Source organism: Carassius gibelio, chromosome A22 (assembly GCF_023724105.1).
Source record: "Carassius gibelio isolate Cgi1373 ecotype wild population from Czech Republic chromosome A22, carGib1.2-hapl.c, whole genome shotgun sequence".
NCBI lineage: Eukaryota > Metazoa > Chordata > Actinopteri > Cypriniformes > Cyprinidae > Carassius > Carassius gibelio.
The window spans coordinates 18608145-18624202 of record NC_068392.1 but is presented as its reverse complement, the minus strand read 5'-3'; the positions used below and the strand labels follow the sequence as shown (position 1 = coordinate 18624202).

Sequence of the window (16058 nt, the reverse complement as noted above, 5' to 3'; positions counted from 1 at the left end):
TTTCCCGGAAGCATCCGGTGTTTGAGGATTACAGTCCGGGCGGAACCAATCTCCATCGTTTTTTTCGTTCCGCCCTTACAAAGTCACCCCGTGACAAATGTTCCTAAAATAACATTGCTTTACAATAAAGTATCAATGTAAGATGAATAAAATGGGAGATGGGGGTGGTTATGAGAGGGGGGCATCTTTTGAAAATCTTGGGCCCCCAAAATGCTAGGGCCGGCCCTGCAACCAGCACTCAATCGCCATTCATTGAATAGTCTATAATGCCAATGTCTTCATCTTTTTTGAGTAAATATTCTTCATCTAAATGTATCTTAAGCAATATTATTAACGTGAACACAATTTTCACAGTCCACACTACAATGTTATAATTACATTTTCAAATGTATCCACTTGGGAAAACGTCTTCAAAAAGCATAGTTATTACTTGACAAAACTCTTAGTCTCAGTGTAGAAGAAAGGCAAAAACATAAAGAAAAGGAAGCATTTTCTAATTTATCCAGAATAATGTTGACATAGCTTTAGGTTTTAAGTGTTTCATGCCAACATGAGTACTTTTAATGAATTTTTTGTTGTTGGAGATGGAGATCTACAGCTTCTATGCAAAACTCAGCTGAGATTTATCATCATATTTGCTAGAACAAAATGATTAAGAAGATGGCAAAGAGATCAAATACAATGCTGGATCCATTTGTTTGATTTAAATCAGATATGCAGGTTGCTCAAATTTACATAGTGTAAGTGCTCTAACCCAACTCTCAATCTTGGTTTGCTTGGTTTGTATGATCCATCATGCCCTTGTGGTCTCTGCCTGAGCAGGAGAACATTTGAGGTTTTATTCCTCATTTTGGAGATTTGTTTGCCAATATTTTTAGTGTAAATGACAAGACATATATCACTAAATCTGCAACTGTGCTTGTTTTAGAAAGCTAAGCTAATACATATTGTCTATCCTAAACAGAATATCATTAACCATTGTATTTTCTGGAGGTGATCACATTGATACAGAGGTATTATTTTTGCAAAGTGGTTACAAAGATCTTTGAAAATCGAATTGTTTAATAGTCAAAAGTATTTCTTAATACTACAATACTACAAAAAAAATCGCAGAGACAAAACCAATGAAATCCATTACAAACGTGGCATTTGTTGCATCCAGTGGGGACATAATTAATGATTATAATGACTTATACTGCGTTTTTACATTTTGAATTGCGTATTGTGCCATGTAAACATAAAACCATGTCTCCATTTGTGATCGGAGAAACAGCAAATAACAAGTGCTACTCTACACTGCTCAAAAAAATCATCAGTTGGAAATTCTTTAAATATAACCAACAGATAGAAAAAATATAGCTAGAAAGTGCTGAGTTTGTGTTTGAAGACTGAATTGCGATGGTTGTGTATTTGGGAATCACCTGAATATGTGTCCTCAAATTTGTGTCTGATGTCTTCGAAGTTAAAAGCAGTTTCAATCTGGGGTTGCACAATAAGCATCTGACAACATATTTTCTCTCTGTTATCTCGGTCATTGTCATGTACTTGTCGGGGTACGGCCATGGCGACTCACTCCTCGGGATCAACTGTTCTCCAATCTCACCCCCTATCATAATTTCATCAAGTACTTTTTTGCTTGACTGGCTAAGGAGTGGTACCGCCAGGAGCAGAAGGTGGCGTTATCCACCGGAAACACGAATAAGATGAAGTGGCGCTGTCGCATCACTTACTGATCCAGGATCAGTGATCTTAGCAGTAGTATTTCCTAATTTGAGTTTGAGTTTCAGAAATGTTTGCGAAAATGTAGCTTGTGTGTAAGCTACCGCACTACTTGGTAAGAAAAAAAAGAAAGAAAAAAAAAAGAGCTTTGCTACTAAAAAGCTATTTGATTCAGAAAGCAGCAAAGCTACAACCACACTACTGAGAAATGTAGTTAAACTAGTAGCTTCGCTGCTTGTAGCGACGCTCCAGCCCAACACTTACCACATGTGATGATCTTGGGCTGGACTCCACTCCATCCACGATTGGCGATCCATGGGACAAAGTTGATGTATTTCCTCAAGGATCAGCATGGATCAGCTGCAGGCATAACGAAGCATATATCATCCTCTTTTGGAAGGCCAAACAAACTAATTTTGAAACACACAGCATCTCCACAACATTGTGGCAGCAGCGACAACAATACTACAGCAAAAATCAACGTTGCACCTTCTTTATTTGCGTGTACATTTGGGCAGTGTTATGCAAATTCTCCCACACAGTGATGTAGAGATGTGGGGGCGTGTTTAGATGAGCCATTTTAGTGGGGCGTGGTCTTAACTTTTATAAAGAATATCTCTTTGGATTAGAAACTTTAGTCTTTGAAACCTGTAACACTTCAAAGAGAAATTAAAATGTGAAATCGCATCATATGACCCATTTAACATGGGGAGACTATGTGATTAACTCCCTCTTCACAAGAGAGAGTGGGAGGTTGTTGCTGGGATAACATACAACCTGCATACTGCAAGAAAACATATAATCTGAATCCAAGTATCAAAATGTTGCTAACTTGCCAAGCCCTTCTCAGATTCAGCTTCAGGCCCCAGTCTCATCCCATCTTCACTACTGCAACTTCAAGCTGTCCTCCCTCAAAAATAGTGGCTGATGGTCCTTTTGACTGAAAAAAAGAAAGTTTCGACCAAATACGTGAATGAATTTAGATACTGAATTTGAATGAATATTGAAATCGAATTGCTGTAGCTACATCACATTTAGAAAAATGCTTTGATTTATGAGAGATGTGAAAAGGCATTGCCCCCTGTTGTGGTTATTCTAATTTGTATAAACAAATAATTCATATAACAAGCTAGTATTTACGTTATCTTCACTCTCCATTCTGCTATATAAACCTCCACACATAAAAAAAGAGTTTGCTAATAATTTACTTGCAGTCTAGTTAATTGAGGACTCATGACTTCTATCCATCTTCCAAGAATGGAGGTAAGACTGTATTTTGTGTTGTAATATTTAATTTTATGTGTAAAAAAAACAACAACTTTTAAATACAGTGTTATAGTTTTAATAGATAGATTAATAGCTGTAATAATAGCTACTCCACAGTTGTAAGCATTACATTTACTGTTTTATTTATTATTATTATCATTTTCTTTTGATTTACATTTACATTTAATAATTTAGCAGACGCTTTTATCCTAAGCGACTTACAAATGAGAACAATAGAAGCAGTCAAATCAACAAGAGAACAACAACAGTATACAAGTGCCATGACAAGTCTCAGTTAGTCTAGTACAGAACGCTTAGCAAGTTTTTTATTTTTTTTATTATTTTTTTTTTTTTATATGAAAGACAAGAAAAGGAAAAGTGCTAGTATTAGTTGGTTAAGTGCTGGTGAAAAAGATGAGTCTTTAGATGTTTCTTGAAAATGAGTAAAGACTCAGCTGTACGAATAGAGATTGGGAGGTCAATCCACCAGCTGGGCACAATCCAGGAAAAGGTCAGTGAGTGGTCAGAGTGATTTTGAACTTTTTTGGGATGGCACCACAAGGCGTCGTTCACTTGCAGAGCGCACACTTCTGGAGGGCACATAAGATTTAACTAGTGAGTTTAGGTATGTTGGTGCCGTTCCAGTGGTCATCTTGTAGGCAAGCATCCCTACCTTGAATTTGATGCCAGCGGCTACTGGTAGCCAGTGTAACCTGATGAGGCTAGATTTCTGGCTGTCCTGGAAGGAGTAATGGTTGATGAACCCAGCTGTATAGAGAAGTTGTGATGAAACGATGGTTTAGCTGGAATCACCAGGAGTTCTGTCTAACTGAAGGTGATGGTCATTCATCCAGCTAGAAATATCACTCAGACAGGCTGAAATGCGAGCAGCTACCGTCGGGTCATCTGGTTGGAATGAGAAGTAGAGTTGGGTGTCATCAGCCTAGCAGTGATAAGAAAAGCCATACTTCTAAATTAAAGATCCTAATGACATCATGTAGATGGAGAAGAGAAGTGTTCCAATTACTGAGCCTTGAGGAACCCCAGTAGCAAGTTGTTGTGACTTAGAAACATCACCCCTCCAAGGCACGCTGAAGGATCTATCGGAGACTTCAACCACAGGAGTGCGGTTCCAGAGACACCCATCTTTCTGAGGGTGGACAGGAGAATCTGGTGATTAACAGTGTCAAGAGCAGTAAGATGAGTACTGAGGATTTTGAAGCTGCTCTTGCCAGTCGCAGGGTTTCAGTAACCGAGAGCAGGGCAGTCTCAGTTGAGTGGCCACTTTTGAAGCCAGATTGGTTACAGTCCAGGAGGTTGTTATGTACAAAGAACATAGAAACATAGAAAGCTGGTTGAACACAGCTTGCTCAAGTGTCTTTGCAATGAATGGCAGAAGGGATACCAGTCTGTATCAATTCTATTATGAAATTCATCAATTTCTTTATCAAATTCAATCAATTCTTTATAAATTCTATTATGAAATTCTATATTTTTTATTGCTAGTTTAATTTCTTGGTAATGTACAAGAATCTTGGTAATACAAGTTTTGCTTTATTTAGTCAGTCACATTATATTTTGTGATTATATGTCATATATTGCAATTGTATTCAACAGGTTAGAACATGGTATGCCACTCTTACTTGGTTCCAGTTGATCACCAACTGCTTCATTATACAATGTAAGAATAATTTCCATTCAATTCTTTCTTTCTTATTCTATTTCAAAGGGCAATAATTAACAAACTATATTGTCCACTATTTTTTGTAGAAAATTTCAGATGCTTTATTCAGGTTTTTGCTCTTTCAGATCTCTTGCTAGGATCCGTACAGTCACTAAACTGTTCAGAACCAACAACTAAATCGCTCCTTAATGCCATGAGAGAGGAAGTCATCTGCTACAGCGATGCAAGGCCAGTTATAAGTCTGAGCACTCCCACCAACGTCACCGTGGACTTGACTCTCTATGGAATCTTAGGAGTGGTAAGCAACTTTGACTTAAGGTTTACAAAACCATGACATTTTGATAGTATTAATCCCACTAAGTATTATAGAAATCATTACATATTACATATATTTTCCCTTTCAGAATGAAAAAGCACAGGTGTTGGAAACATATCTGTGGGTGAGGATGGTAAGAGTCAACAAACACTGTCCAATATTGACCAAAAATAATAATAATGATAATTAAGCAATAGTTTGCTGAGTGTGTTTTTGTGTTGGTACCTTGGTTGGTTTAGGCCTGGCATGGATAAATAAATATGACATTAAAACCACCAGTAAGTCTTAATGAGTGATTTTTTTGAATCATTCATTCAAATTAATAATTCAAAACATATATATATATAGGGGCATTCTAATTGCATGCTAATAGGCTTCTGAATAGGCTAATGAATCCTTGGACTCTCAAAAAAATCATTGTTTGTTTGTTTGTTTTTTTGCAAATTGAGTGACATACTCTATAATGTCAGTTCGCACTTTGTTAAAATAAACAATTAAGATATAATCACAGAAAATAAATATTGCACAGCCCTGGTGTAGATCTGGTATTGACAGCCAGCAGGCATGCTTCATACACATTTTACGCTGCTAAAAACTTTCAGGCATTAGTAGCAATAGGACTAGTTGAATTATTATTTTTTTAGACATGGCAGATTGAAGGCTTGAGCTGGGATCCTGCAGAGTGTGGAGCAAAAAAGATTTCACTACCAAGAGAGAAGATATGGGTTCCAGACATTATCATTAATGAATTGTAAGTTTCAAATATTGAATTTAACACCTTTGATTATTGACTAGCGGGAAAAATTGTGTTGATCATAATTATGCACTTGCAATGGACCTCCATTACCTTTAAACCTGCTATCTGCAATTAATTTGCAGCATGGATGAAAACCGAGCACCAGAAACATATTACGTCTATGTGACCTCCACTGGTCTAGTGCGCGATGGACGGCCGTTTCATGTAATCAGCTCCTGCAAACTGGACATCTACACCTTTCCATTTGATTTTCAGAACTGTTCATATACTTTCAACTCTTACAAACACACTCGTGAGTAAACAGAAGTTAGACATGGATGTTGCTGATTGTCTGCTTGTGATTCTATTGTACCTGTTGGTCTCTTTTTCTACAGGTGATGATATTCAGTTGTTCTTCTTGCTGCCCATTGAGCAGATATTCAAAAATTCTCTTGAAGCAATAACAACTAAAGGAGAGTGGGAGCTGATAGACATGAGGGCAGAAAAATCTTCACAGCCCTCTCTGGAAGAGGAATGGGATAGCCTCATTGTTTATGTTGGTGGCATTTTAGATCTAGAGGGGAATTCACTAAGATTTGCAACTGATACTGCCATGATTTGGTGCATGTAACTGGGACTGTACATTGCTGCACTATTGTGATCCAGACTACTGTGATTTATACACACAGCAGCTATGTTAGTATTGGACTATATTGGTGGACTAATGTAGGGAATAGTAAATGATGGAATAGTGGGCGATTCGGATGCAGAACTTCATTATCTAATTGAGGTGTATTTAATTTGGGTTGGTACTAAAGCCTTGCTCAAGGGCACCTCAGTCATGGGTTTTGAATGTGGAAGAGAGTGCTGTTCATTCACTCCACACATACATTTTCTGCTGATCCTGAGAACCAAATCCGCAACCTTCAGGTTACAATTCCATCTCTTTAACCATTGCGCATGTGAATTTGTAATTTACACACGTGACAGGAATTACACTAATTGGTGGATCCACTAGGTGGAAACACTCACAGTTGGTCTTTTCTTTATGTAATTTATTAATAAGTTTCGGGAGGAGCGCGTCAGATACTTAGCCTAATCAACACAGCTGGACCATAATAATCAATCCCATAGTATAAATATCGCTGACTTACCTCTATCCATTGACGGTTTATCAGCATGCTGGTTCGCTTCGTCAGTCACCTTATCACAGATCCAATTTTCGTACCAACAAAGATTGCTACACAGGGGATTTATAAGACCTGCTGCTTTTGCTGAACTCGAGATCATTTCTACCCAGCCAAACACGGCCGTTGAGCAGCATTAAGCGTCATCGCGACAGCTGCTCTCCTCGCCAAGCCACACATCGTGGCCAATAGGCCAATTGGGGAAGTCGTGGCCTAATGGTTAGAGGGTTGGAATCCCAATCGAAGGGTTGTGAGTTCTAGTCTCGGGCCGGATGGAATTGTGGGTGGGGTGCATGAACAGCTCTCTCTCCATCTTCAATACCACGACTTAGGTGCCCTTGAGCAAGGCATCGAACCCCCAACTGCTCCCCGGGCGCCGCAGCATAAATGGCTGCCCACTGCTTCGGGTGTGTGCTCACAGTGTGTGTGTGTTCACTGCTCTGTGTGTGTGCATTTCGGATGGGTTAAATGCAGAGCACAAATTCTGAGTATGGGTCCCCATACTTGGCTGAATGTCACTTCACTTTCACTTTTTCACTTTCAATAGACTGTGCAAGCTCCGAGCTCGCCTCGCTCGATACAACGATCGCGCCGCCCGAGACAGAGCTCTCGTCGAGTGCTGGATTGCAGCAGAAAGAATCCAACCGCGGCTCAGCCTTTCACCACGGCGTTCCGGCTGAGTGGCAGTTTGAGGCCGCTTCCTCTAGCATTCCTGCAGACGTTAACCAATACATTTCCAGGCGAAGACGCTAAAAACAGGTTCTTCTTTTTCTTCATTGGAGTTTTACGGCAGTTGGCATCCAAAGTGTTGCATCTAAAAGCAGGTTCGCGGCTAAAGTTTAAAAGTTGTTAAACGACGTCATGACGCAGTTCTGTCTTCTTCTACTAGTGTTTTATGGCGATTTTGGCAAACCAGCGTAAAGGTGCATTACCGCCACCCGCTGATCTGGAGTGTGGATTGCGCATAGATTTGGACTACAGATACAAAGTTCCTTCGGATGATGATGCCACTTTTAAACCACGATATTTATTAATTCAATTGATATGTGCCTTGCTTGAAACCCATTTATCTACTTCTGCTAATGCCATTGTAGATGTATATTTTGTTTTATTTTTGTTGTTCAAAAAAAAAAAAAAGCTCGTAAGTCTCTGGATAAAAGCGTCTGCTAAATGCTTAATTTAATTTTACATTTTAATTTCCATGCAAGTCTTCTGGTAGGACCAAATCATTAATCATTTAGGGACCTATTTCACCATTCACTGCCGTGATCACTCAAAATTTAATCTAAAACGCATCTGCCCTCGTGTTTTGATGCAGGATAGCAAGTGTGAGTAAAATTACTGTCGCCTTTTAAGGAGCGTAATACGAAAAAAAACTGGCAAGTAAGTATCTTTAGAAACCACTTGGAAGCAAACAGCACATAACTGCTGTTAACCCATTTGCTGCAAGCATCGCCAACGGCCTCAGTCTATTATCATTCCACTTTCACAGCATGTTAAGCATCACTCTCTTACTTGATCTGGATAAACCGCGCATCAATTGAAAGTCTAATGACTTGGTTTTTATATTTGACCAATATTTCGATAAAACATCATTTCAGTGATAAATATCCATCATGTCAGGAAAACTATTCCCATTCCTGAACGGTAAACGTTGAAGTGTTAGCTCATGGGCAAATGTTGATCATGGATCTAGTCAGAAAGAATCATGAATAGAAACATCTTCATTTTGGGTATGTAATTTCTGTCTCCATGCCAAAAATGGGGGGTGACTGGTAAGGGGTTAACGTTACTGCTATAATCATGTCTTTCGGTACAGCGTCTTACAAGACTAAACATGCTTCATCGTTTCCAAAAGCCTCTGTTTCCACAGTCCATACTACAACGTGAAAACAGCGTTCTAAACGTATCCGCTCGGGAGACCGTCTAAAGAGCCCGGAGGCCAAATGAGAGGAAAGATGCTTTTCCAACAGGAACATAATAAGGTGGACAAGGCTTGAGGAATTGTCAAATCAGGCAACCAAGTGCTAAGCTGGTAACACAGTAGGCTACCCATTCTTTTTTAGCTTGCCCCATCAAATGTTACTAACCCTTTTTACTCTTCCCACAGCCAACATCTACAGCAGCCAAAGCAAGTAGCCTTTCCTGTACCAGCTCACAGCTGCAGCAGTGTCTGCTCCCGCAGGAGCCTTTCCCGTATCTCCCCACTGCCGCAGCAATGTTTGCTCCCGCAGGAGCCTTTCCTATACCTCCTCACTGCCGCGCAGTGTCTGCTCCCGCAGGAGCCTTTCCTGTACCTCCTCACTGCCGTAGCAGTGTCTGCTCCCGCAGGAGCCTTTCCTATACCCAAATATAATAATAAAAAAAAAAAACTTCCAAATCACCTCCGCTTAAAGGCATGCCATGCATCCGAGGTTGCGGTGATAGCATCATGTATCGACAATAGCCAAGACGATATTAGGCCCATTCTCCAACCAACGTTTTTTTATAATAATCATTAGGGGGCCTACCATAATTCGGCTTCCAAATCGCTCCGTTTTCCCTTATCAGCAATGCATTTCACGCTCGCCCGTGCTCTCAAAGGATGATGTGAGCCTGTAGGTGGCAAAGAAGTCTCCATCCACAAATAGACATACATCATTTGCAGATATAAGGTATTCCATCGTATTTTAACAGGTAACCCGATACGTGCCATTTTTTTTAAAGGAGCTCTCACTAACGGAGTTTAATGCCACAGTTACATTAGAACGCATCTCATTCTGGTTTCAGGGGTGGCGCGTCGGTCCCATCATGAGGCATGTGGTCCGGAGCGCGTACGACCAAGGCATCATTTCAACCGAACTCACTCCAAATATATGAACTTACCGGTTTTTGAATACCTTATATTAAGGCATTAGTTTACGTCCATATTAGGGTTAAATCGTTGGACTTTAAATGGAATCTACTATTGTATATATATATATATATATATATATATATATAAAAATTCACAGGACAAGCGAGATGACAGATTCCATAGGCTCTTTTTGTGCACCTGCATGGTCAAAATGGCAAATAGTAAACAATTATTCAAGTAAGCCTCACAGCGTCTACCCTCGTAGACAAAAAAATCATCCTTAGTATCGAACTCCCTGTCAGGCGCTGCAAGAGTGCTCCCGGTTGAGCCAACCTTTACCTTCTCCGTTCAACTATCAGCAAAGCTTACTCATATGACATCACAAGTATTAAAATCCTGTCAGATTCTTTCCCGCTTAAGCAATCTTGGACTTTCCATCCGACCACCAGCGAAGCTTACCCGATTAAAAAGCCTGATTAACCCCCCCCAAAAAAAAAAAAAAAATATATATATATATATATTTATATATATATATATATATATATTTCAGTCAGCGACACTTACTTATCGAACACCAACAAGTACATCGCAGCTAAAACAAATTTTCCCTCCGATGGCAAGACATACCCATCCAATACCGCAAGTTACGCTTTTGCCGAACACTAACGGGTGCTTCGCAGATAAAAAAATCTACATTTTCCCTCTGATGGCTGGAGAGACCCATCTGGTGTCGCAAATGTAGTAAAAAAATAATAGTAATAAAAAAATAAAAAAATAAAAAGACACAGGATGCCAGCCATAGCCTCCCGGCCAGATAACCTTACCTTTTTCAATCCTATGGCCGGCAAGGCTTCTCTCTTCGATGCCAAGAGCTCGAGCTCCCATCGGATGCTGACGAGAGCCTCCCGGCCAGACAACCTCACCTTTTCCATTCTGCGGCCAGCAAGGCTTACCCGTTCGTTGCCAGGAGCTCACACTCCCTTCGGACGTAGGTGAAAGCCCCCGGCTACCTGCTTTGCCATTCTGTCTTACGTACGGAGAGGTTTACCCATCCAATGCATGGAGTCAGGGCTCCCATTGAATGTAGGTGAGAGCTTCCCGGCTAGACAACCTTACCTTTTACGTCCTTTGGCCAGCGAGGCTTAACCATTCGATCCGGGAGCTAAGCTCCTGTCGGACGAAGGTAAGAGCCTCCCGGCTGGACAACCTGACCTTTTCCATCCTTGGCCAGCGAGGCTCACCCGTTCGATGCGAGTCCTCCCATCGGACGCTGGCGAGAGCCTCCTGGCCAGCCAACCACAACCTTACCACGTGGTTTAGGTTACAAACCTACAAGCAAGCTGTTCAATGCCACAAGTACCAAACACACAACCCTCCCTCCTTCCTACCGTCTCCAAGGCTTACCCGTCTGTTGCCAGGAGTAGCAAACTCCCATAAAACGCTGCCGACAGCCTAACGACCACACAAACTTACCTTTTCCATCCTACGGCCTGTGAGGCTCACCCAGTTTTTGGGGAACAGGTAGTCCCCGCTGGACGCTGGCAAGAGCCTCCTGGCCACCTATCGTTACCTTTTCTGTCCCAGATCCGGAGAGGCTTACCCGTTGGATGCGTGTGCTCCCTTCGGACTCCGGCGAGAGCCTCCCGGTTAGACAACCTTACCTTTTCCTTTTCTATGGTCAGCGAGGCTTACCCGTTCGATGTGTGTGCTCCCTTCGGATGCTGGCGAGAGCCTCCTGGACAGACTTGCTTTACGTTTCCACTCTAAGGTCGGTGAGGCTTACCCGTTCAATGTGTGTGCTCCCTTCGGACGTCGGTAACAGTCTCTCGGCCACGCAACTTACCTTTCCATTTGACGGTAGGTGAGGCTTAACCATCTGACTCTACGAGTCTCGTCCTCTCGCCAAATCCTGCAAAAAAAAAATAGGCTTGCCGGCCGCAAGTGAGTCTCATCCATCCGATGCCGTGAGTTGGGATCTCCCTTCGGTTGTCGCCAGAGTCCTCCTTGTCGGCCAGCCCAAAGCTTTTTATCTGCCAAACCGAGAGGACCAAGACGTCCGTCATCCTGAGTCTCAATCTCCTGTCGGAGGCTTCATGGGCCCTCTCGGTCAGCGTTAGGCCCTTCACCCACTGAATAGCAGGGGCTATCAGCCAGTAGGGCCCGTACACCGACACCATGACTTATTCCGGTCGAGTCACCTTGGGTCCTCCCGGTCGGGCACCACAACCACGCTGCTCCTCCTCATCGGCCGGTAGGGCTCACCGTTCCAACACCAAAAAGCTCCAGTTGAGTATCGGCTCGAGCCCTACCGAACGGGTGCCAACAACCACGTAGTTCACTAGCTGCAGCTGGTTGGGCCTACTCTCCCAACGCCCAAGTCGCTCCCTCCGGAGTACGTAGGCCCTTCCAGCCTGCCAACGAGATGACTTCTCAGAAACCAAATCAGCCCCCGCCAGTACTCTATGCTTTTTGGGGGGTACTCTAGGTTCGGGCCATTCCCGAGCTCGGAGCCCTTCCCTGGACAGCACGCCAAATACGCATACCATACATCAGCTAATTATATGTAAGCGTGAACTAGTGAAATGTAATTTATTAATAAGATTCGGGAGGAGCGCGTCAGATACTTAGCCTAATCAACACAGGTGGACCATAATCAAGTAATCAATCCCTCAGCTAATTATATTTAAGCGTGAACTAGTGAATAAAACATTAGCTGAAGAAGAGGATGGAAAATGTAAAAATAAATAAATAAAATTAACAACACTAGCAGAGGACAAAAGTGAAAACAATAAAAATGTATATACAGTACAAATAGGAAATACCACACAAAAGCTGTGCAACTAAGTGAATTCCCCCATTTGTGTTATTGTTTCTACAATGAAATTAGATTAATGCTTGAAAAAAACTAATGTTCTCGTTCATTGTGAACTAGATTGTCTTGAGACGTCGAGCTACGTTGTATGTTGTGAACCTCCTGATTCCCAGCAGCTTCCTGCTTTCTTTGGATCTCTTCAGCTTCCTGCTGCCTCCTCAAGAGGTGGACCGTGCTTCCTTCAAAATGACCCTGATTTTGGGTTACACAGTCTTCCTGCTGTTAATGAACGACATGCTGCCCGTCACAGGAAATGACTTACCGCTCATAAGTATGTCCTCAATCCTTATCATTCTTATTGCATCTGCAAAAAAGTGGTCCCTGATGGTCACCAGCATAAATTGATGCTCTCCAGAATGGGATGCTGATGCAACCTGAGCCTACACAGAAATACTTTCTTGAGAAAACCAAAGTTTGGCTGGTCAGTATGGCCCAGTAAGGGCTGGTATATGTCAAAAGTCAGGGGTGTCAAATTCTGCTCCTGGAGGGCCAATATCCTGCAATAATCTCCAACACACTTTATTACAGTAGAATTTTCTAGTGAGTCTGACCTTCACAACTTTAGTTCAGGTGTGTTTAATTATGGTTAGAGCAAGTGTGCCACACACATACCAAAATGTGAAGCCAAAACATTTTATCGCCATCTGGTGGCTCACTGCAGTATAGGTCAAAAATCCTCCTGGAAAGTGGCCCTCCAGCAACAGGGTTGGACACCCCTGTCATAACATAACCAACTAGGAGCATGTTTATTCAATGACAGCCATCCTTGAGATGAATTGGAATGGTAACAGCTAGCTTTGTAGAGATATTACAGACATCCTTAAGCTGACCAGTTGTATCATAAAGATCATCCTGGTTAAACAGCTTGAGTCCAGGGTACCTAATCCTGTTCCTGGAGATCTACCTTCCAACTGAAGCATCTTATTCAGATTTTCAGAAGCACTTGATGATGAAAGACATGAGAATTCGATTAGGATTGGAACTGAAATCTGCAGATAGTTTGATCTCCAGTAACAGGATTGGGCACCCTGGCTTGAGTTTTTCTGCATTTCCCAAAAGCATTGTAGGCCATCAGTGGTATCAATGGTCTCTACAGTGCTTTTGGGAAACTAAGCCCATGACTCTAATCTGATCTTTTCAGCAGTATAGGTGATCGCTCTTCACCTCCAATCTTATCTTTCTCTCTCGATGTAGATGTTTTTTTCTCTCTCTGCTTGGCCTTGATGGTAGCAAGTCTCCTTGAGACTATCCTCATCACCAATGTCGTGTGTGGTTCCTGTGACTTTCCTCCGTTACCTAAGTGGCTCAGGATTCTGGTTCTGAAATATCTTGCTCGACTTGTTTGTATGAAGAAATCTTGTGATAAACACATTGTAGGTAAGACTCTTTTTGGCAGCCAAGATATCTTCCAGGATGGTTCTGAACTATCAATAACTAGAGTTATTGGTAATTTCCTGATATCAGAATTAATATTACTGGTGTAAACGATGTTTTCCAACGGTGGTCTTGTTTCTTTCCAACAGCAAACAGATCTGAGAGCACTTTCAACAAAAACAGCATGACTGACAATGCCATGATTGACATTCCAAAGGAAGAACTAGTTAGTGGAAGTCAAGTGAGAGTCTGGGAACAATGTCTTGATGAAATGAAGAAGATGAGTAAAGATTTATTGGCCATCCGCCACCAAGTTGAAGAGCAATTCAATAATGACAACAGAAAAGATGAATGGATCATGTTTGGTCAGGTCATTGACCGCGTGCTCTTTTTAATGTATATTCTCTTTATCATTGTGAGTTTAAGCACAATTATGATTCTGTGGCTGCACTTGTACAGTCTAGACAAAAGGCCATAATTATCGCCTTCTCTGTAAACTGAAGACATCAAAATCTGATGATGTCAATGGGGCCGTGATTTATTTATGATGTAATTCAAGGGATCTTCAGCAAAATACTCTAGTTATTTTATTATATTACTATATTAGTTATAGGGGCTTTAAAGGGGTAATTCACCAAAAATAACATTTCTATCGTAATTTTCTCATCCACAAGTTGTTTCAAACACACAAAAAAGATATTTTTGAAGAATGTTGGTGATCAAATATGTGGACAGTAACCACAGACTTTATGGTAGCAAAAAAAAAAAAAAAAAAAAAACCCACTGCTTGCAACAGTTTGTTTTGGAACAACTACAGGGAGAGTATATCATGACAGAATTTCCCTTTCCTATCCCATAGACATTCAGTCTTAGAAGGTTTAAAGTATAAATAAGTATTAGTATTAGTATCAGTATTTAGCAAACGTGTACACTGAGTCTGACATTGTTTTATCTGTATTCCCAAAAGATGTTTTGTTGGCTTTGGTATCATGAATAGCAATGACTTTTGTCACTGTCATTATCAAATATTCTAATATTAGATAAAATTAAATATTATTTAAATTTCACACAAACTTTGCTTCTAGTTTTGGTGTTTGTTTGAACGTTTTTATGGATTTATTCATTTAAGTTATTGTGGTAAAAAGTTTAATATATGTATTGAAATAAATGGTTTAATTGCTAAATTAATAATTATAGTTGATGATAGTTCTTAATTTAATATGTGTCTGTAAAGAAGCCACAAAATGCAGTATGTTGAGTACCATACAATCAGGGACAGTTTGTGGAAATCTATAACTATAAAAACAGCTGGAAATATTTTCAAGTGGATTTAATATGCTAACATAGATTTTATAATGTCTTGAAGAGCCATAATAGCTCAAGTGTGAATCTGATGTTCTTTCCTCTAATTAAATGTGTAGCACTGAACATGTTTTTTCATGTACAGGAAAAACAAGTTACAGTAGATCACTAATGAGTTCAACCAAACGGATACAAAGCTATTAAAATAGGATAGGTCAGTGGTTACCAGAGGTGTTAAACAACAGGTAACCACACATGATAGTGCCAGGAAAGTCATCAGATTTCATCTGTGAAAGTAAACGGTGAGCGGAAACAAAAGGATATCTCATCCACACAAGCATTATGGGACATATTTGGCATTTTCTTTTGGAATTTTTCATTCTACTTACAGGTAATGAATTAAAACTTATATATAGATGTCATAATTAATGTTTCGGGTCTGTTATTCTTTTGTCTTTGTTAAAAACGACTATGCATTATCTCCAGAGATTCAGAATTACCATTTATACCAAATCAATTGTCTTTTAGTCCGTGGGTGTTTTTCTTTTTTCTTTTCTTTTCTTTTCTTTTGCTATGCATTCCAAACAATGATATAACATACACATATTTATCTACGTCAATGTTGTTTGGTCAAATCTATTATAATGTGATGTATTTTTACTTTCTTAGGCTTTTGTCAAGTAATTACAGCTTCTGCAATTGAAATGTGATTTCTTCACTTGTTACAAATTTCTAAAATGTTAAACTGATCTTATCACATGTTCCA

At 40.5% G+C, this 16058-nt stretch overlaps 1 protein-coding gene across 1 annotated transcript; it reads left to right on the top strand.

Annotated features, from left to right (window-relative positions):
* Positions 1 to 2953: 2953 nt before the first annotated feature.
* Positions 2954 to 6352, top strand: LOC127942491 (5-hydroxytryptamine receptor 3A-like). Its single transcript, XM_052538208.1, has 7 exons — positions 2954 to 2982; positions 4603 to 4666; positions 4795 to 4967; positions 5074 to 5118; positions 5630 to 5736; positions 5865 to 6034; positions 6117 to 6352. The coding sequence occupies exons 1-7, from the start codon at positions 2977 to 2979 to the stop codon at positions 6350 to 6352; spliced, it is 801 nt and encodes a 266-aa protein (XP_052394168.1). The 5' UTR covers positions 2954 to 2976.
* Positions 6353 to 16058: the final 9706 nt, after the last annotated feature.